Source organism: Oncorhynchus keta, chromosome 32 (assembly GCF_023373465.1).
Source record: "Oncorhynchus keta strain PuntledgeMale-10-30-2019 chromosome 32, Oket_V2, whole genome shotgun sequence".
NCBI lineage: Eukaryota > Metazoa > Chordata > Actinopteri > Salmoniformes > Salmonidae > Oncorhynchus > Oncorhynchus keta.
In genome coordinates, this window is record NC_068452.1 from 10,550,565 (window position 1) to 10,572,360 (window position 21,796).

At 44.0% G+C, this 21,796-nt stretch overlaps 1 protein-coding gene across 4 annotated transcripts in view; it reads right to left on the reverse strand.

Moving 5' to 3' along the window:
• Positions 1 to 445: 445 nt before the first annotated feature.
• The window catches only part of LOC118365050 (protein jagged-1b-like), a 33,151-nt gene continuing 11,800 nt past the window's right edge, over positions 446 to 21,796 (reverse strand). For 2 of the 4 annotated variants that reach the window (XM_052490184.1, XM_052490188.1), the window contains 19 exons: positions 19,813 to 19,926; positions 17,654 to 17,767; positions 16,345 to 16,458; positions 15,584 to 15,630; positions 14,835 to 15,008; positions 13,992 to 14,142; positions 12,898 to 13,062; positions 11,680 to 11,793; positions 10,445 to 10,558; positions 10,107 to 10,220; positions 9,890 to 10,006; positions 6,391 to 6,418; positions 5,927 to 6,012; positions 5,229 to 5,342; positions 4,718 to 4,827; positions 4,340 to 4,573; positions 3,989 to 4,120; positions 3,571 to 3,721; positions 446 to 3,326 (listed from right to left, as the gene is read on the reverse strand). In XM_052490184.1, the coding sequence (XP_052346144.1) occupies positions 2,779 to 3,326; positions 3,571 to 3,721; positions 3,989 to 4,120; positions 4,340 to 4,573; positions 4,718 to 4,827; positions 5,229 to 5,342; positions 5,927 to 6,012; positions 6,391 to 6,418; positions 9,890 to 10,006; positions 10,107 to 10,220; positions 10,445 to 10,558; positions 11,680 to 11,793; positions 12,898 to 13,062; positions 13,992 to 14,142; positions 14,835 to 15,008; positions 15,584 to 15,630; positions 16,345 to 16,458; positions 17,654 to 17,767; positions 19,813 to 19,926 (2,741 nt within the window). In that variant the 3' untranslated portion in view covers positions 446 to 2,778. The remainder of the gene's footprint in view (positions 3,327 to 3,570; positions 3,722 to 3,988; positions 4,121 to 4,339; positions 4,574 to 4,717; positions 4,828 to 5,228; positions 5,343 to 5,926; positions 6,013 to 6,390; positions 6,419 to 9,889; positions 10,007 to 10,106; positions 10,221 to 10,444; positions 10,559 to 11,679; positions 11,794 to 12,897; positions 13,063 to 13,991; positions 14,143 to 14,834; positions 15,009 to 15,583; positions 15,631 to 16,344; positions 16,459 to 17,653; positions 17,768 to 19,812; positions 19,927 to 21,796) is intronic. The other 2 variants (XM_052490187.1, XM_052490186.1) reach the window with 2 other exon arrangements.

Below are 21,796 nucleotides of genomic sequence, written 5' to 3' on the forward strand. Positions count from 1 at the left end.
CCTTTGTGCCTAAAACACACAAATGCTACTTTCCCGTTTTTCAATCCCAGCATAAGTAGGGAGAAATCAAGTTCAATATAAAATGAAATATCTCAGTCAGGGTCAAGTCAAGCGGGAGGAAAAATATTGCTTGTTTTTTCCATTTGGAGCAATTCCTCTATAAATGCATTTGCAAGTGTCTCATTCTGTTTATTTAGGTGAAAGACAGGCTTGTTCCCACGCAGGTTAGGGCGGTGTACAGGCCTTTTAAACTCTCACGTTTCTGCTGAGACTGTTAGTGCATGTGTGGGAGAGGACAGGGATAGTCGAGGCTCAAAGGCTCGTCATTGTTCAACACTCAACAGCAAATGCTGCAAATCCGCCATGTCGTCTAGTCTACACCCGCAAACTTACGCCACCAGGCAGACCATTTGCCCCAGAAAGCAATGGAAAACAAAGACTAAGCTGTTTTTGTACAAAATATTTTAATAAATATTACTTTCCAAAACAAAACAAAGACTTGCCAGGAACAACCTCCCCCCAAAAATACTTTAATTATCAAGTTCTTAACACACTAAAGTGAAATGTACACATACTTTCTCATATCATGATTTTCAGGGCAAACAAAAAAATAAATAAAAATGTTTACAGCCTTGTGGTCTCCGTCCAATCCAGAAAGGCTATGTGTCACATGACAGTTCTACAGTGTTCTCATTGGATCTCCTCTCTTCAAGTATCTCAATGGTCGAGTAAGTTTTGCATGGCCCGGTGACCAGAATTTGCTCATTGAAGACCATTCCATTGGTCCTTAAGTGAAATCTCCACCCACCTGGGGCACCGGGCCATGCAAAACGAATTCCACCATTTATTAGAGTTCATTACCATATATGCAAAGTAATCACATACACCGAAAGTTATTATTATTTTTTACAAAGGATCTAAGGACATTTTTCCTGTTCTTGACACTTGTTATGCTGTACATTCAAACATCAGGCTACAAAAAAAAAAAAAAAAAAAAGTTCCCCTAAAAGTATTTAATTGGCAAGCAATGTGTCTGCCACATTGCGTTGTTTCAAATGACCCTCAGTGTTATTTTATCCTTTCCCCTGCCATTCCATTTACATTTAAGTACTTACAAAAGAGTCCTGGCAAATATACCATAGAAATGGTTTCAAACAGACATCGTACAAACATTTTTTTTTTTTTTTTTTTTTTTTTTTTTGAGTGGACAAAAATGGCCATCTAATTGTTCAAAAATAAACTATTCTTTCAAGAACACTTTTGGCATTTATGAAACAAAGTGAGGTTCAAAAGTATTTGGACAGTGAAACATTTTGTTTTGGTTCTGTACTCCAGCACTTTAGATTTGAAATTATACAATGACTGAAGTTAAATTGCTGACTGTCAGCTTTAATTTGAGGGTATTTTCATTGATTCATGTGGATGCTACCATGATTACAGAAAAACATGAATAATTATGTGTGAGAAAGTTGAGGCATATCTCACACCCTCCACAAAATATGCTTTGCTCACGTTATTGTTAAGGGTGAGAGGTTAGCATGTTCTTGGTATAATCTTTGTGCTTCCAACTTTCTCACTCATCATTCACAATTCTATGTAATCATAGTAGCATCCACATTAATGTAGAAGTGTTATATTCATATTTAGCGACTTACAGTAGTGAGTACATTTTGCCATACACATGGGACATTATTTACCATTCAACTCTATTGGGCAGCAAATAATCTGAAACAAACAGAAACTGCATCCAACATGTTTGTAGAGTCACAAGCTTGATGTAGTCATTGCGTGCTAGGAATATGGGACTAAATACTAAACTTAAACACACAGTGAATTTGTCAAATGCTTTTGGTTCCTTGAAATGCGTAGACCATGTAGAAAAAGTTTATAAAAAAATATTTCTAAAGTTCACACGATATGGATGAAAATACCCTCAAAGTAAAGTTGACCGTCTGCACTTGAACCTCAGTCATTGTATCATTTAAAATCCTAATTACTGTAGTACAGAGCCAAAACAAAAAAACGGTCAATGTCTGTATATATTGAAACAATATTTTCAAAAATAAGGAAGTTATAAGCTTACAAAGCTGTCAAACCTTCAAATCTAAACAATGCATATAAATAAAAGGAATGATATTAAGGCTCTTGATTATTAAGTTAATAAATCAAATATACACAATGATTAATAAAAAAAAATATTTACAGATCTATACATCATTCTACATCGACACAAATTCTTCATATCGGCAGCAACTGCTGACAGACTCAACCTGCCCCAAACAAAAATAAATAATATGTTTTGATAGTTGCTGTGGTATGGTGCTGCGGAAGCGCGTACATATACAAAACCAGTTAGAGGCTAAACCCACATTAATATTAAATTGTACACTTCGTATGACTACCGGGTAAAAGCCTGTAATAAGCCTTCGACAGCAGCTTACCGAACAACGTAGAGATGTTCTTACACATACATCGAAATTTCCATTTACAGAAGTGCCGTCTCGAAGTTAACTAGGTTTAAAAAAAAAAAAAAAAACGCAAACGCAGCACCCGGAAATCCAGCCAAACCACAGCCAACCGTTATTGCCAGTGTGAGCCAGCTTGTCGAAACATAAATTAAACACATGGAAAATTTGTCTTCTTTGTGAAGGGTAAATCACAACTTTTTGATTCAAAAATATGACAACAGCATCCAACAACTTTGGAGCGCCCCTCAGCTGACCTTCCAACGATGAGAAACCAGTTGAAGTGGCCAGGCCAAGGTCACCAAGCTGTGCGCTATACAATGAATTCCATTCGGTTTAAGCTCTGCGCTGACTCCAAGTCTCTGTTGTCCTGTTTGTTAATCCAGTTGGGGTGTTTGCCGGCCGTGCCGAGCGGCTGTGGGCTCCGCTCCTCCCGGTCCACTAACGTATATGGCGTATGCCTTGGGAACCTAGCCTTCGGAAACCTCTTCTCAGACTCCTCGTCATCCGAATGGTGGCTACCCACGTCTGAGTTGTTTGTTCTAATTTTGGCGTTGATAAGAGAGTTCTTGTCCTCGTAGTGATAGTGGTGGTGGTTGGGGTGTTCTTTAACTGGGGGTAGGCCATTGGTCAGACCGTGTTTATCGATGGGGTTCTTGATCTGGTTGAGCTGCTCGCGCACGTTGTTGACTGCGTTGTTGGTGTCTTCGGCTGTCGTCGCCGGGGACGACGACTGGGTGTTGACACCCGTGTGGGTGCTGGGCTTTCGGCGCCGCTTGAGGCACCAGATAAAAGCAGAGACCACAGCCAGGAGCCAGATGACGATGACTACGGACACCAGCAGGGGGACCAGGTAGTCTGCTGGAAGGAGAAAGGGAGGGAAGTCGTTAGTTATCGAAGACTATAGTTTAAGCAGAAGTTGACAGCAGCAGAAATATGATCTTGTCCCTCTTCCAATTAAAAAAATTTAACTGCAAAATACTTCAACCGGGATTTCTGGAAAACATGGGAAATGCTGAGGAATTTTTCAAACCTAGGTACATAAAACCATCCCACTACTAGTGAAGGTCCTTGCAGAAAAAAAAATGGCTGCCTGTGCGCTCACCATTGGGGTTGTGGCTCTGCCTCCTCTGGACGCGGACCTCGATGACGGCTGTGGTGATAGTGCTGTTGCCGTTTCGCTTGCTGACCAGGTCTATGAACTTGTCCGTGATTTCCTTGATAGGGGCCTTGCCTCTTCTGGGGTCCTCCGTCGACTAAAAAAAAAAAAAAAAAAAAAAAAAAAAAAAAAAGAACTAATAGAGTTAAGTCTTCGTACAAGAAACTTGTAAATTCCATATATCGCATTTGAAAGAATATTGCGTATATTGTGAGAAACAGGACAAATGAATCCTTATGCGAATGTAGTTATTCTTAGGATAAGACTGTCTGCTAAATGACTAATGTATGTTTCAAAATGGTCATTTGCTTATTCTTGACAATCATGGAATTGAGGGCAAAATTTTTGGCCAAGCGGTACTTACGATGGCTACATGGATCTTGTTGTTGGCTGTGGCCGATGGCTCGCATGTCATGGACACCGAGTACTCTGACGAGAGGTTCCTCACCACATACAGACTCCTTAGCTCGCTGCAGATGTTCTCAACAGTCAAGCCCTGCCACACACAGAGGTCAAAAGGTTCAATGTATAAGTTCACAAGTATTAAAAGTATCAGCATCACAGTTAATCAAAAACTGCAAACTGCTCCTAGTCTTACAAAGGAATATGAAATGCTGCCAAACTGAATGTGACAATGGTTTTGCCATTGGTTAAATTGACTTCCTAGTTTAAGTTTGAACAAATGGTTTTTATGATGTGGCTTGCGCCAACTCACCTGTGGCATGGTGTCCTTGTTGAAGGTGAAGGTGACGTTGGCACAGTTGCTCTCGGGGTGGCACTTCGCGTGGGGCTTGGGACTGTGGGAGGCCGACCAGCACTCGCCCTGGCTGGGGCATGGCTTGACAAAACAGCACTCGTCCCGGACGGGCACACACATCTGACCGGCCGGGCACTCGCCACCGCTGTGGCTTTTACTGTGGACCCGGCAGGATTTGGGACCGCACCAGATCTGGAGGGGGACAGGAATGTGGTTAGTGGTGGTGATAATTTGTGGTCCTTCAATGCATAGCTAGCTTACATCACTATGGGGATTGAATATAGTACCAACAAAACACAAAAAAGACAGCTTGTCGTAAAACCTGTGGTTTCGTACCATTGTACAGGTGACCTTCCCATTGTGGCACTGGCAGGTGTTGCAATCGTCGTCCCATTTGGTCCCGTCCACGACCACCAGACCACTGACAACACAGGATCTCCCAGCAACTGCAAAGCAGGAGGTGGCGATTTTAGTCTCATCAAGATTGAACCTTAACATTTGCTATAGATGCCCAAAATCCTAGATGTACTGTGTTGTATTCAGGTTGACTGTTTACACCAACAGTGACTCTTCTTAAGACTTAGGTTCTTGTGATGTTAATAAAGCTATTGTACCGTACACTTATACAATGTTAATCTGACGTCCTGTTTATCGTTCGGTAAACACCACCTAAAGAGCTACAGCACAAGGAACAAAAATTCCAACTAAAAGTTTCCAACTAAAATTACAGTCCAAGGTCATGGCAAAATCCAACAGGGATAATTACACTGCTGCTCATGATGGAAAATATATTTATTGAAGCCAGTATGAGCTGCCAAAGGAACACATGGAGGGGTATAGGTCTTACCTTCTTGGCATCTGGGGCCGGCCATCCCTGGTGGACACAGGCAGCGGTAGCCGTTGATCTCGTCGACGCAGGTGGAACCGAACGCACAAGGCGACGACTGGCACTCGTTGATGTCTGAGGGGACCAGATTGGCAACTGTTAGGGTACTACTCTATTTCTGTCACTTCAATCAATCTATATGCATCAGTCCATCTAGCCTACTGACTAACAGACAGTGACTACAAGTCAGACTTCCAAATGAAAACACGATACATTTAACATTTAAGTCATTTACGTCTTGGAAACATTTTTCCTTAGACTGATATTTTTCTCCCAGAGCCACAGAGCAAACTGTGCTAATTACAAAGTAGTATAACTTCGTAACAAAAAAAAAACATTTGAAGATCAAATACTTTCAAACTCTACCCTAGTTTCATTCCTAGTTAACAGTTGGACTAACTCTGTGGTGGTCAAGTTATCATTGGGAATGAGTGCAGGTGATCAACTTCTCCATCTGAGCTCTCTCTAACTGGATCAAAGGGTTAACCGCAGCGTCAACTTTTCTAGCCATCTCATAAGACTCGTCCTCCATTGTGTTGTCCTACAAGCACCACCAAATCCAAAAGGCAAACCTGATTTTGCCCCGACTTAACTGACGTTTGTCACAGCTTAAGAATAGTAAGTGGGGTGGGGGGGGGACGCAAAGGGTTAACACTCACTAATCCTGCAGTCTGGTCCTGCGAATCCTGCGGCACACTCACACCGGTACCAGTTATCTCCGTCCACACAGGTTCCACTGTTATAGCTGCAGAGAAAAGGATAGAGACAGAGGTCAGGGGGCCATAGCTCTTAACCAATAAGAATTTACTAAACGGGTTGGAAATATAATGCCATGTCTTAGGAAGCATCTAAATAAGCATCACTCAAGAATGCCCTCCGCATTAAATGATTTCACCATAAAAACAGTTTAACAGGTACATTTATATTATTTTTAAAAATGGCGTTGGGTCGAAGAGGAAGTGGATCAAGGTACAATGTCTGATTGTGAAGGCTTGAGCAAACAGGGTTACGTGAGTTGTTTGTGGCTCTTTGTTGACGATGAGTGTATGTGTGTTATCAGCAACAGGACATTCCTGAGGGCAGATATGTTTACTGGGTCTAACTTGGCTTGGGATTGACTTACCAAGGGTGGGGATTGCAGTCGTTGGAGTCTGTAAAATGAGAAACATAAGAAAATTGTGTTAGACACAGTAGAGGTTGACTGATTTAAAAATCGGGCCAATTAATTAGGGACGATTTCAAGTTCATATAACAAAATCGGTAATCGGCCTTTTTGGACGATTACATTGCAATCCACGAGGAGAACGGGTGGCAGGCTGACCACCTGTTACGGAGGTACAGCATCAAAAGGACCTTGTGGCTGCAAGGAGCCAAGGTAAGTTGCTCGCTAGCTTTAAACTTACCTTATAAAAAAAGCAATCAAGCTTTACATAATCACCAGTTAACTACACATGGATGATATTACTAGGTTAACTAACTTGTTTTGCGGTGCCTGTTAAATCATTGAATCACAGCCTACTTCAACTTTCCCAAAACCGGTGATGTAACGAAAGCGCATTCGCGGAAAAAGCACGATCGTTGCACTAATGTACGTAACCATAAACATCAATGCCTTTCTTAAAATCAATATACAAGTATATTGTGTTTTTACCTGTATTTGTAGTTAAAATAAATTAATGTTAGCAGGCAATATTAACTAAGGAACTGTGTAACGACCGTAATTAATTTGCCAGAATTTGCCATAATTATAACATTGAAGGTTGTGCAATGTAACAGCAATATTTAGACTTAGGGTTCCACGCATTCGATTAAATATGGAACGGTTCCGTATTTCAACTGAAAGAATAAACATTTTGTTTTCGAAATGATCATTTCCGGTTTTGACCATATTAATGACCAAAGGCTCGTATTTGTGTGTTTATTATAATTAAGTCTATGATTTGATAGACTAGTCTGAGCGGTGGTAGGCAGCAGCAGGCTTGTAAGCATTCATTCAAACAGCGCTTTACTGCGTTTGCCAGTGTAACAGTATAACTTTAGGCCGTCCCCTCGCCCATACCCGGGCGCGAACCAGGGACCCTCTGCACACGTCGACAACGAAGCATTGTTACCCATCGCGCCACAAAAGCCGCGGCCCGTGCAGAGCAAGGGGAACCACTACTTCAAGGTCTCAGAGCAAGTGATGTCACCGATTGAAACGCTATTTAGCGCGCACCACTGCTAACTAGCTAGTTATTTCACATCCGTTACACCAGCAGCTCTTAGCAATGCTTGAGACACAGAAATGTTTATGACGTCAAGCCTATCAAAAACTCCCGAGATAAGGCTGACAATACTAAAGTGCCTATAAGAACATCCAATAGTCAAAGGTATAAGGTACAAATGGTATAGAGAGAAATATTATATGACTAACTACAACCTAAAACTTCTCAACTGGGAATATTGAAGACTCATGTTAAAAGGAACCACCAACTTGCATATGTTCTCATGTTCTGAGCAAGGAACTTAAAATGTTGGCTTTTTTTACATGGTACATATTGCACTTTTACTTCTCAAACACTGTTTTTGCATTATTTAAACCAAATTGAACATGTTTCATTATTTATGTATTGTATTAAATTCAAATAAGTGTTCATTATTCATTCAGTATTGTTGCAGTTGTAATTGTCATTATTACAAATATATAAACTGCTCAAAAAAATAAAGGGAACACTTGAACACCACAATGTAACTCCAGGTCAATCACACCTCTGTGAAATCAAACTGTCCACTTAGGAAGAAACACTGATTGACAATACATTTCACATGCTGTTGTGCAAATGGAATAGACAACAGGTGGAAATTATAGGCAATTAGCAAGACACCCCAAATAAAGGAGTGGTTCTGCAGGTGATAACCACAGACCACTTCTCAGTTCCAATGCTTTCTGGCTGATGTTTTGGTCACTTTTGAATGCTGGCAGTGCTTTCACTCTATTGGTAGCATGAGACAGAGTCTACAACACACACAAGTGGCTCAGGTATTGCAGCTCATCCAGGATGGCACATCATCATGTGTCTGTCAGCGTAGTGTCCAGAGCATGGAGGCACTACCAGGAGACCGTGGAGGAGGCCGTAGGAGGGCAACAAGCCAGCAGCAGGACCGCTACCTCCGCCTTTGTGCAAGGAGGAACACTGCCAGATCCCTGCAAAATGACCTCCAGCAGTCCACAAATGTGCATGTGTTTGCTCAAACGGTCAGAAACAGACTCCATCAGGGTGGTATGAGGGCCCGACGTCCACATGTGGGGGTTGTGCTTACAGCCCAACACCGTGCAGGACGTTTGGCATTTGCCAGAGAACAACAAGATTGGCAAATTTGCCACTGGCACCCTGTGCTCTTCACAAATGAAAGCAGGTTCACACTGAGCACATGTGACAGACGTGACAGTCTGGAGACACCGTGGAGAACGTTCTGCTGCCTGCAACATCTTCCAGCATGACCGGTTTGGCGGTGGGTCAGTCATGGTGTGGGGTGGCATTTCTTTGGGGGGGCCGCACAGCCCTCCATGTGCTCGCCAGAGGTAGCCTGACTGCCATTAGGTACCGAGAGGAGATCCTCAGACCCCTTGTGAGACCATATGCTGGTGCAGTTGGCCCTAGGTTCCTCCTTATGCAAGACAATGCTAGACCTCATGTGGCTGGAGTGTGTCAGCAGTTCCTGCAAGAGGAAGGCATTGATGCTATGGACTGGCCTGCCCGTTCCCCAGACCTGAATCCAATTGAGCACATCTGGGACATCATGTCTCGCTCCATCCACCAACACCACGTTACACCACAGACTGTCCAGGAGTTGGCAGATGCTTTATTCCAGGTCTGGGAGGAGATTCCTCAAGAGACCATCCGCCACCTCATCAAGAGCATGCCCAGGCGTTGTAGGGAGGTCATACAGGCACGTGGAGACCACACACACTACTGAGCCTCATTTTGACTTGTTTTAAGGACATTACATCAAAGTTGGATCAGCCTGTAGTGTGGTTTTCCACTTTAATTTTGAGTGTGACTCCAAATGCAGACCTCCATGGGTTGATAAATTTAATTTCCATTGATTATTTGTGTGATTTTGTTGTTAGCACATTCAACTATGTAAAGAAAAAAGTATTTAATAAGAATATTTCATTCATTCAGATCTCGGATATGTTATTTTAGTGTTCCCTTTATTTTTTTGAGCAGTAATATATATATATATAAATTGTCCGATTAACCGACAGTGTTTTTTTTAGTCCTCCAATAATCAGTATCGAAAAACTATAGTCGCTCGACCTCTAACACCGTGAATGTTTGAATATTAACTCAAGATGAGTGTGTGGCTAGCTGAGGCCACATACCATTAATCTAAGAAAAAAAAAAAAGACTATATAAAACATTTATTGTTAAGATTTAGCTAGATACAGTCTTTACAATGGACGAAGGCCAGACTGTACTCATCTACTATGGCAGATTAAAATGTAGTGCAACTGAATATTACACCATCAAGTTGTTATGAACAACTAATAGTGCAAAAAAAACTACAATTCTCTACTAAAGATGTATTATCTACCCAAGTCCCTGGGACAAGGGAGGACACACTCTGGGATCACTCACTTTGGTTGCAGGTCAGGCCCTCCCAGCCCTCTTTGCAGACACAGGTGAAAGAGTCTCCACTGACCACACAGGTGCCTCCGTTCTCACAAGGGCTAGGCAGACAGCTGCTGTTCTTAGCTGGAGAAGCAAACACAACCTTTAGCCAACATGCTAGCTAGCTGGAAAATGCTACAGAGCTAGCTGCAATCATTTAGCACTGCTGGCTGTGCTTACATACCTATATTACAGGTGGAACCCTCCCATCCGGCGGCACACATGCATTTGAAGGTGTCCCCTTCATCGTAGCACGTTCCGCCATTGTTGCACGTCGCCTCGTCACACTGGCTCTCCCCTGGAAGCAAAAAAAGACTACACGTTAGCAACTGTTCATAGTCAATGTCAGGAAACCATTAGGCCCTAACACATACCTGCATATATAGGTTTCATTTATGCACAAACACACCCTTTCGAACAGGTACAAGCATGCACACATGCTTACATCACAACACACGGCAACCCCAGGGTGAAAAAAAAAGGGGGGGAAAAGTGCGATACTGTAGTAAGGGGGGGGCTTACTTGAGTGACATGTCTTGCCCTTCCATCCGTTCTTACACTCACAGTAGAAGTCGTTCACCAGGTCCCGGCACGTGCCGCGGTTACGACAGGGGTTGGTGTTGCAGTCGTCGATGTCTGAGGAGACAAGACAGAGACAAACATGAAATGCCAAAAGTAAAAAACTGCCTGTTCAGCTTTCACAGAGAAAGAAAAACATGCAGGGATTGTTCTGCCATTTTAATCCTGCCTAAAAACGCTGTTTTTTTTTTTCAGGTCGCATAAGTCAAATTTTCAGAATGGAAAAACACTAAGTGTAAAATTCAATGACAACATCTGGTTTTGAAGTGCGTATAAAAGATAATGGACTTATACATTTTTTTCATAACGTTATCTTTGCTAGTTCTCAAATCACCAAAATAAAAGCTAGACAGTCAGGGTGAATAGAACATTATTTTGGAAATTAACTTATTATGTTTGCGCAAAAGAACACCGCATTATCCATGGCAAAATGCATAGAATTGCAGGAAACTAGCTTTAAAACTGAAACATTCTCTCTCAACTGTATGGCAAAAATGTTAGAATTCCAATAAATTAGCTTTAAAACTGCAAAAAAAAAAAAAAAAAAAAAAAAGAATCTCAGCTCCATGGAGAAATGTGTAGAATTGCAGCAAATTGGCTTAAATTCTAAAATGCCTCTACAATTTTCCCTAAATTGTAGCTGCGCCGACAGCTGCCGTCACTCATTGCCACCCCCAACACCTAATCCTTTTTTTTTTTTTTTTTTAAACAGAAAAGTTTCAACATGGGCCTAACGATCATCCATATCCCCAGTCACTTGAAGGCTTGAAACAAGCAGGATTATTTGGTAGCACTGTGTGTTGCCTATGCATTAGGAATGCAATATGAAAGTGTTATGTTTAGCCTACCAAACGTTATAATGCTGATAACAAGTCTTCAATATTAAGAAGCAAGAAAGATGAAGTCAATGCACTGTTCCACCTGCATGTAATATGCATAAGCACATGTATAGACTTGTGTACCACTGTATGAATACCTTTGTAATAATACAAACAAAAAGAACCATGAGCTTTAACGAACACTTGTACCACGTTGTGGGGTGATTGTAGGCAACTTGTATACAACTTCAATAACAATGTATCATCCACCGGTGGGTCAAAGAAAGTGAAATCCATTCATTCATTCATATAAACAAACATGGACTACATAACAGTGCGGTGAGAGGAAAATTAACTTACTGTCGTCGCAGTTGGGTCCCTCCCAACCCTCGGCACAGATGCACTGGTACAGGCTGACTTTGTCGATACACGTTCCCCCGTTCTGACACGGGCCGCTTTCACAGTCGTTTATATCTGAGAGCGTGTGAAAGAAAGAGGAAACATGAGCAAAAGACTGAGGAATATGCACAATATCAAGCCACGCCATCAAGGCGTGCACCATGAAATCCCTTCAAGGACTTATTTACCATTTCTGTTTTTAATACAGTTTCTTAGAACACATGAACAATTCACATTGTTTCCACATTACACATCCAACGGAGGCCTTGCCGTTTCCCCGAGTGCCCAGTTTATTTTAGCTGTCGTCTCCGTTCAAGTAACCTCGCACCAAAACTCCCTCTTCTGTCACCCAAAACCACAACAGAGAGCTTGGTGTTGGGTGTGTGAGTGCGTGGGAGAGACAAGGCCAGGCAAGAACAGGCAGACTTCCTGGCTTAAGAAAATGAGAGTTAGGGGTGGGGAGGCATGGAACCCCCCCCCCTCATTTAACAACTTCCCCACTCCTTGACAGGCTAGCGAAGGCTGGACAGGGTCATTAATCAAGGACTGTGTCTGAGAGACAGAATAGGCCTCGCCTGGGGCCTCCAGTCCTCCATTAGAGCTGATAACCCAGTGACTGGCAGGGCCAGGTCTAGCCCGCCTGACCTCTCTGGGCTAGGGAGCTGGCAGCTAAAACGGCCATCCATCAAACAGGGAGCTAATAATTATCGTCAAGGGGGGTCACCACTCTCCCCTGAAAGAAGTGTTGGTGAGAACAAAGTCGCCAGGTTTGGAGGGAGCGAGAGCACGCTTTGAACCCAAGGATGCGTGTGTAGTGACAGAGAGAGAGAGAGAGAGAGAGAGAGAGAGAGATCTTGTCAAGCGCCAGGAACAATCGTTATAACGGGGAGGGAAATTCTTGTGGTGTACTTGTGGTCGGAACGAAGCAGGGTTTTTAAAGAAGATCCGCTTCTCAAGAAGGGCCCATCCTGTCCTCTACCACCCCTGCAATACCATTCTCCATCCATGCTCTGCCCTATCCACCTCATAAGTCTGCCACATTTTCTCTTCTATCCATGCCTCCATCACACCCCCACATTGATCCCTTAATTCACACATTAGCCATCCAACATCTAGCCATCCTCCAGTCAGCCATTCATCCACTGTTCTTCACCCATTGGAACTGGGGGAGTCACTTACTCTCATGGCAGTATGTCCCAGTGAAGCCCTCCTGGCACTCGCAGCTGAACTGGCCCCCAGCCTGGCTCCGGCAGCGCCCGTGGGGCCCGCACACATTGGACGAAATCAGACGCATGCCCCCAGGGGTGCTGTTGGATGCCACAGCAACTGTGCAGCTGTCAATCACTGAGGGAGAGAGGGTGAGGTCAGGACAGTGTGCATATATGGCAATCACAAATGTTGATTATGTATTGCACAGAACTGACATTGCCACACATCGTATAAACCTTCACAAGCACTTTGGGTGCTAAAGCTTCGAATAAATAAATATTCAACACATGCCAAAGTCCTCCTAACTTCTTCAATCTGTGGTGTGTGTTTAGATAAAAGTAGTCCAAGCGTATAAACCCTTATCAGCCTGTCGTAATTACTCTAAAAAATGTGCGCGAGCACACACACAGAGACAGAGACAGAGAGACAGAGAGACAGAGAGACAGAGAGACAGAGAGACAGAGAGACAGAGAGAGAGAGAAAATGATGGGGGTCTATTGTGTTTTTAGCAGGAAGAACACACACAGGGCACTTCAGTTTGCCAGATTTGTCTGGGGCGTTTTGGAGACAAACACAGTCTAGAAGGGAGGAGAGGAAAAATTTAAGAAGCAGAGGCAATTTGTCAGAAGGAGGAATGGAGGGGTTCTTAAAAGGGAGTGTCCTGTCAAAAAAGTAGTCTGACAGCAGTAGCGGCTCGAAAACATGAAACCAAATCTCAACTCTTCCCATGGTAACGAGGCCCTGGGGGACCGGCGGAGAACGGGTTTGTGCCGCGCGGGCTTGCTCACCTTAGGTCTTCACACACTGGTGTGACACACACCCAGCACAATGGCCTCAAGTTAGCAGATTAGATTACAGACTCTGCAGGTTAAAAAGCCCCCCCCCCTCTCAGATTTACAGTAAAAAAAAAGCAAAGGGAGATGAGTGACCTACATTTGTTTGGGTTAGCCTTCATTAGTATTAGCCAAGCCAGACAAAACTGGCTAGGCTAACACTGAAAACCAACAGACTTTTACAGCAATGTAAAAACTGCACAAGGCTGATCCAAAAAAGCAAATATGAACCTTTGCAGGGTGTGGTACGACAGTGGTCCTTCAAATGGGAACAGTTCTTGCCCTCATAGTCTTCGGGACATTTGCAGAAGTAGTCGGTAGCCAGGTTGAAACACTGGGCCCCGTTTTGACATGGGTTCGGCATGCAGTAGTCGATGTCCAGCTGAGAAGGCGAGAACAAAAACAGAGAATGGTTTAGACATAAGCCATGTAAAGTAATACGTGCCATTTGACCTTTTCCATAATAACCCATTGTAGACTTCCCCACAGAAACCTGCTAAAGACCCATAAACAAACGCTTAGCGATGGGGAGTTGGAGGAGGCGGGAAAAGAGAAGACAGACTTAGCCCAGACGGAAGGTTCACAAGTGTTAACAAGCGCGACAAAGCTCCGGTTTTAAGTTGCAAAGAGAAACGATTGCAGAGAGAAACGCAGGTGCGACTACAGTGGGGTGGATGGAAAGGTGGCACAAAAAAAAAAAAACTATTGAAGAGGATATCAAATGAAAACAGATCATGGTGAGAAGATTCATGCAGGAGAGAGGCAGGTAGTCAAGGAAAGTTGGCCCTAACCACCAATCTAGGATCTCCAATCCTAACCTTAACAATTAAAAGGTATGGGGAAATACAGTATCTGACTGTGGATCAGTGGTTTGAGGTGACTGCAACTTACTCTGGATTTATTCAAGATAAGTTGGCCCTAACCACAGATCTAGGATCAGCTTATGCTTACCTCCAATCCTAACCATAAACCATTACCAGGATGCAGCAATATGTTATGGTTTGAGGTGACTTGAACCAACTCTGGGTAGGCTTCTGGGCACAGTGAGTGAGTGTGGTGCCAATCTCTGCTCACCTGACAGAAGTTGCCAGAGAAACCGGGCAGGCACAGGCACTGGAAGCCGTTGACGTCGTCCTTGCAACTGCCGCCGTTCAGGCACGGGCCACTGGCACACTCATCTACATCCGTCTCGCAGTGCTCACCGCCGAAGCCCGACGGACAAACACAGCGGTACCCGTTCACCATGTCCTAGGGAGGAGGGGAAGAAAACGGAGAAAGGGAGAAAAAAAATCAAAAATAATAAGTGAGTGTGTGAGGTACAGAACGGTAAGGAAAACAAGCCATTGTGAAAGGGTTGGAAAATAATTTAGACGTTTATTTTTCCTGGCAGGGGACGAGAATGTTTATGGTAATCTGATCTATTGTAGTCATGAAGACCTTCCGCCTACCCCCCCCCCCCTCTCCCATTCTGCCCTCCTCCACAAGCATTCATGTCTTCTGCCCCACTCTTTGTTAGCATTGCCCGAGCAACTCATGTCTGTGTTCTGAAAGCATGTCTCAGCAGTTTGCCATTTTTAAACCTGCCATAAAGGGGAAAAAAAGGGGGAGGAAGAGGGGAAGGGGAGAGAAAGCAGCCAAAAACAACTCCAATATGCCAGGAAGTATCCGAAATATGTCAATCGACCAGGACCGGTACATTCCAGAAAAATAAGAACACATCTATGTCCCAAATGGCACCCTATTCCTCATGATATGGTTCTGGTCAAAAGTAGTGCACTATATAGGGAATAGGATGCCTTTAGGGAGAAACCCAATAAACCTACCTTGCAGGTTCCCCCATTTTGACACTGGTCCCGACAGTCATTAATATCTGTGGAAACAATTTGTAACAATCAAATAAAAATAAATAAACGTATACAATTTGAGCTCCGCCGAGGAGAGGCCTTGATAGAAGATTTCCCACAAGCTTTCCTCAAGATAAGCCTCGTGAGAATAGGTGGTAAAAATAAAGGGTGCGATTCGTGCGGGGCCTCGGTGCGCTGGGGCTTCACGCGATTGTTTGAGCGCCCATGTTATTTGGACGTTACCGGCTGTGCAAGCAGACAATGACTCAAGATAAAAACGTGCATTATTATTTATTTGTATTTGTTTTTTTTCTGTCGTCCAATTTCAGACAGACCACTCCAGAACTATTAGTCCAGGACAAAAAAAAAAAACACTGAGCCAGCCTCAGTCCTAACCATCAGTCATAAACTCACTTCCAAAACTGGCCCCAGAACAGTTGTTTAAAGTTGCTACTGGCACTTGACGTAACATTGCTTCATTTTAGAACAAGGGTGTGCAACTTTAGACTCTGGAGATTGAATGGCAGGGTGAGCAGGCTTTTGTTCTACCCTGGCACGAACACACTTCCAACTAATCAGGCTTTCAATTGCCAACCATGATTAGGTGAATTACCCATGTTAGTGCTGGGCTGGAACAAAAGCCAGTTTCCCCTGCTGCTCCCTGGAACCAGACTTGCCCACCTCTGCATTAGAACAAGCGACAGGCCTTTTCATTGAGAGAGAGAGAAAAAATAACTCACTGGTGTCGCAGTTCTGGCCCATCCAACCAGGGAGGCACTCGCAGAAGTACCCTCCAATCAGGTTCCGGCAGGAGTTGGCATTCAGGCAGGGGTCGCCTTCGCACTCATTGGCGTCTGAAACCCACAAAACATTTCATTCCTTCATTCCTCTTTACAGGGCATTCGGCATGCAACTGCGAAGTGTCGGCAGCCATAGGAATAGAATAGTTTCCCCCGTCACCCAACCATTGACTAAGGGGATGCCTATTCTAGGAATTATATTTCTAGGGTCTTTTCTGGTGGTCTGCATTCAAACCCGCACCAGAGCCGGTCCCCATGGTGAAAGGCAATTGGGGACAAACACAAAATGTGCCAGGTGGGGTGAAGGATTGTGGATCAAGGTAGCAGTGAAGACACCCATCCTCTCACTCCTCATTCTAAGCACTTTAAAAACACACACGGCCATTCCTCAAAGGATGATCAACCCGGCTTAGGAAACCCCACATTATCTCCGCCCCCCAGAGGAATCCCAAAAAACAGCCATGGAATGGAATGCCGAAGGAACTTTCCCCATCCTGGCACGCCGTTTCTAAATCTTCACACTATAGAGCGCCACCAAAAGACAAGGGTGGTATGATGAATTTGCACTTAGAAGCTTAACTAATGTCAGTTTGGAGATTCCCCCCCACCCCCCCTAATGGTTAAGGTTCAGATTTGGAGAGTGTAAGCTGGTCCTAGATCTGTGTCCTAAGGAAATCCTCTAATTGTAGCAAGGTGGTTAGAAGTTGCCCTCAACCACAGATCTAGGAAACTAACTTCAACCATTAGTGAGACAAGAGATATTTGATCCTGTATCAGTGGGCCAAATAAAGTATATAATCTACATACTCCATAGTGGGCATAGAGATCAATACTCTCTCTATGGTAATAGGATATATAGGTGGTAGTGGGATAGAGAAGGACTAAGTTGTTGTTGTGAGATAGAAGATAGAGGTTTGTAGGATATAAGAGTACAATTGTTTCTGTGATAGAGGGGATATAGGTAGAGGAGTTGCATGGGGATTGTGGGATATAGGAGGTAAAACAAAAATTGGATAGAGGATGACCGCAAACCTGGTGGTTGAATGATAGAGGTGCCGGAATTTGTGGGATAGAGGAGTAGTTTTTAAGGGAGGGGGGAATATAGACGATGAATGAGAGCTCAGTGGTTATATGATAGGGTTCAAGCGAGATGGCCAAGACGCAAAGTCAGACTTTGCAACTTGGCCAAATAGTGACGACCGTATGATAGAGGAGGTGCAGGGTGTTATGGGATAGAGGACTGACTGACCGATGAGGCAGGTCTTGCCGCTCCACTGGAAGGGACAGGTGCACTTGAAGCCGTTGACCTGGTCCTGGCAGGTGCCCCCATGGCCACAGGGGTTGGGGAAACACTCGTCCACATCTGGGGGGGGCGGGGGGGGAGAAGAGTGTTTTACGACTAAATGTGGACTGTCAAATCAAAAGTCCATGACAATGGCTAGGTCTCTTGCGCTTGAAAGGCTGATGGCGTCATAATGACACAAAATACATTTACGTTTTTAAAGTCCCCGCCATCCTCGTCTATTCCTGAATAAGTCTATATAAAACACACTGTGGGTTGTTCAAATCTTAACCCCTATTAATATCACAAACACAACCGGAGTTATAACCAGTTTAACGAGGGCATGTCATTCATCTAGTCAATTTATAATCTCAAAACGGTAGCGGAGAAATGTCAACACGGACAATTTCTTCACGTCAGTCATTGGCAAACAAGTTGCTTGCAAAGAAAACGAGCCTGGTTGGCACCATTAACAAAAGCGAGAATGGAGCTCCCTCCCTCTGTGCAAAATAAGGCACCTGCACATCAGCAGTACTCTACAACGGCGCTGAAGAATGAGTTGTCGTCACACTTTACCAACGCATGGCAAGAAATACCGTTTGCATCATGAGCACCAGCGGCAAGGACACACAGAGAAAACTACTCTGAACTAATACCGAACAAAGACATTTCATCAGAATATGCATCCAGTGGTGTAAAGTTAAGTAAAACTACTTTGAAGTACTACTTAAATATTTGGGGATTTACCACTACATTCCTAAAGAAAACATGTGCTTTTTCACGCCCGTACATTTTGAATGCTTAGCAGGACAGCAACATGGTCTAATTCACGCATTTAGCAAGAGAGAACATGTGGTCTTCCCTACTGCCTCGGATCTGGCGGTCTCTCTAAACACAAAATGCTTCGTTTTGTGAATTATGTCGGAGTGTTAGATTGTTCCCCGGGCTACCTCCCCTAAAAAGAACATCATGCCGTCTCGTTTGCTTCAACAGAAGGAATTTGAGAGGATTTATAGCATTTACTTTTGATACTTAAGTATATTAAATATACTTTGAGACCTTAAAAATAGATAATTACTCAAGTATGACAAGTGGTATTTTTTCCCCACGCCACCACTGTACGCGTCGCCATATATAGATAGATCAACTTATACAATGAGTTTTTCCTATGAGAAAATAACCCGAATGTCGTCTACTTCATTCTATAGGTTGTTGATCTTTTGGATCAGATGGCACAGCTGTACAGTGAAAGGAGGAACTCGCTGCTGGCCTGTCACGGTTCTACAAACATGCTCGACTTGGCTGCTATCAACACACGTGTTTCTTACGCAAGTGCATGAACCCCACGAGCCGGAGAGACTTCATCATGAGTCTAAGCACACGGGGCTAAGTGAGAGACATACGAGGACCAAGGCAGGAGGGAAAGATTCCACGCGAGCAATTGCGCAAAGCCAAGTAGAAACTGCCAGGTGGGCAGATGTACTCGCAAAAACAAACAAACAAAACCCGTTTCAGCTGCGAGCAAGGGACTTGTTCGTGCGAAGTGTTGCAAGCGACAAAAATGTGTGATGACAGTTAAGAACAAGGGATGACACCTAAATAAAAGATCCAACTGATGCCATTTAGGTGAAGATGCACAACAAACTGTAAGCACGAGCAGGGCCACAAATAATGTGTTTAATAACTGACAATAATGGACTATTTTTGACTGCGGTTTTAAAAAGCGACACATTCATTATAATGCCATTCTGGCTTTTGTGCCGATTTTCACTATTTATCTAGCACAAAATGGTGCCAAACATTTAAAAAAAAAAAAAAAAATATCGCTTTTATTTGTGAAGTGCCTTTGTTAAAACTATGTTTAGTGATTTTTCTATACCAGTACCATACACTAATAAAATATTTTGAGGGGGGGAAAGAACATCATATTTTCATTTTTAATGTTGCCTAAGACCTTCATAAACACAACAAGATAATTATTTTTACGATAGCATATATGAAATATATTTGACTGTTAGAATGTTGACGTCCAAAAGATGCGTCAATGGGCACAAACAAGGCCAGTATAATATTGAATTTAAAATGACCCAAACCTCAGGTATTACATACTAGAATGTATTACTTACTGATGCTGCAGGAGGGGCCACTCCAGCCGGGGGCACACTGGCACTCGAAGCCCTGACTGGTCTCCAAACAGCTCCCTCCGTTAAAACAGGGCTCCGACAGACAGGCATGCTCTGCTACGGACCGAGAGACAGAGCAAGAGGTAGATCGAGCGGGTAAAAGGGAGAGGGATGGGAGTGAGAAGGGAGAGAAAGAGACGGGAGAGAGGGGAAAGGTGGAGAACAGATAGAGAGTTAAACTCCCAAACTCAGTTCTCACACTGCAGGAGGGTGGGGTGGGTTTTCCCCCCTCGCTGCAGTCGGTTCCCAGCAGCTTTCTCTGGCCCAGCTAGGCTACAGCCAGTGGAGTGGAAAGCCCCTTTGACCTCTCACTAACCAGCTCTGGACCACACCGCAAGACGAGGAGCGAGAGGGGGAAGGAGAGATGGGAAAAGATAAAGAGTGCTGAGTGCAAGAGAAATAAACAGAACAAGAGAAAGAACAACATTTCTCAATGAGAAAAAGACAGAAAGAAAGCAAGAGACAGAAAGAGAAAGACAGAGGGTCCGATCTCCCACTAGGCCTACGTCGTTAGAAAAAAAAAAACATCCCCTCTCCCGTTTCACTCTCACTAGCCCCCCAGGGCCCTAGCCCTATAGCCTTAGCGTTTACTCTAGCCAGCTAGCAGGAAATCGTCTGTCATGGCATGCTGACCCCGCCGAGCGACGCGCCGTGACTTCCACCCCAGCGTAAATCATTGTCCATCCCGTCGCGGGAGGACGAGAGAAGAGAATAGCAAACTCAAGTCACGACGGATTCCTCCGCTCAAATCAATTAATGCTCTGCATTCTTTGGCTGGCAGATCGAGGTAGCGTCCCAGATGGCAACCTATTCTCTATATAATGCCTGGTCAAAAGTAGTGCACTGAATAGGGTGCCATTTGGGACTCCCACCCGGGGGGGCGAGAGGGAGATGACTTGATTGGTGTCAGCGGGCTAGGGGCACGGGAGGAATAGAGGGGGATATAGGGAGGGAGAGAAGGAGCACAGGAGGGGGTTTAATGTTGTTGGTCTGGCTGGGAGAGAAAAAGAAAAGGAGAATTCTGGCTTGGCTGGAAGCTGGAATCCCCCTCTTCTTTTCCTCGTTCTCTCCCTCGTTCCCTCCCTCCCTCCCTCTCAAGATGACCGGCGATAGTTTTCAAACCCTCGCTACAAACAGAGTGGCAACTGTCCCAGACAAACACAGAGCGGGCGTGTTTGACTGCCAACGCCTACAGGGAGCTTTCCCCTCAATTAGCTGAGTCATGCCTCCATCGACCCCCATACAAAACAAGGGCCATCTACTTATCCTAATGATCAAATTCAACCCAACTTCATTGAAACATCCTCAACTAAAGAAAAAGAAAAGACATACAACTCTGACATCCCTATGATCAAAACTCAAACTTTATAGAAACCAACCTTGATTCTAACAATTGACACATTTTAAACAACTTGAAGACGTGAGGTAACTGTTAGATTTGTTGATGAAGCTGAAATTACAATCCACCCTCAGAAAGGTTAGCTCCGTTACTGAGTCTCCTTCCGTTCCCGTTTCCCTTGATGATACCTTAATGAGGTCGTCACCTCCTGGCCGGAGTGACGCGTGAGACCGCCCCACAAACGGAATCTCCCTGGATGGGGTTAAGCATGGGGCTGACCCCCCCTAACCCCTGAACCATGACCCCTCGACTTCCCACCCCGTCGCACCACATGACTCAGATCTCACCGACCAGTCTTGAGAAAACAAATACCTTTTTCTCTCTCAATCGTCACCAGAAAATGAAAAAAGTTGAGTGGGAGACAGGAGAGGGATTCTCCAACATAGTAGATTTGCTGCGCTTGAGTGTCCAAGACTAATTTCACTCTGGGACAATACAGTTAATCTTATCTTCTACTCCAATTTCACTCTCATAAGGAAAATAAACATGGAGTGGAACCAAACCCTAGACACTACAAGCGACTTACCT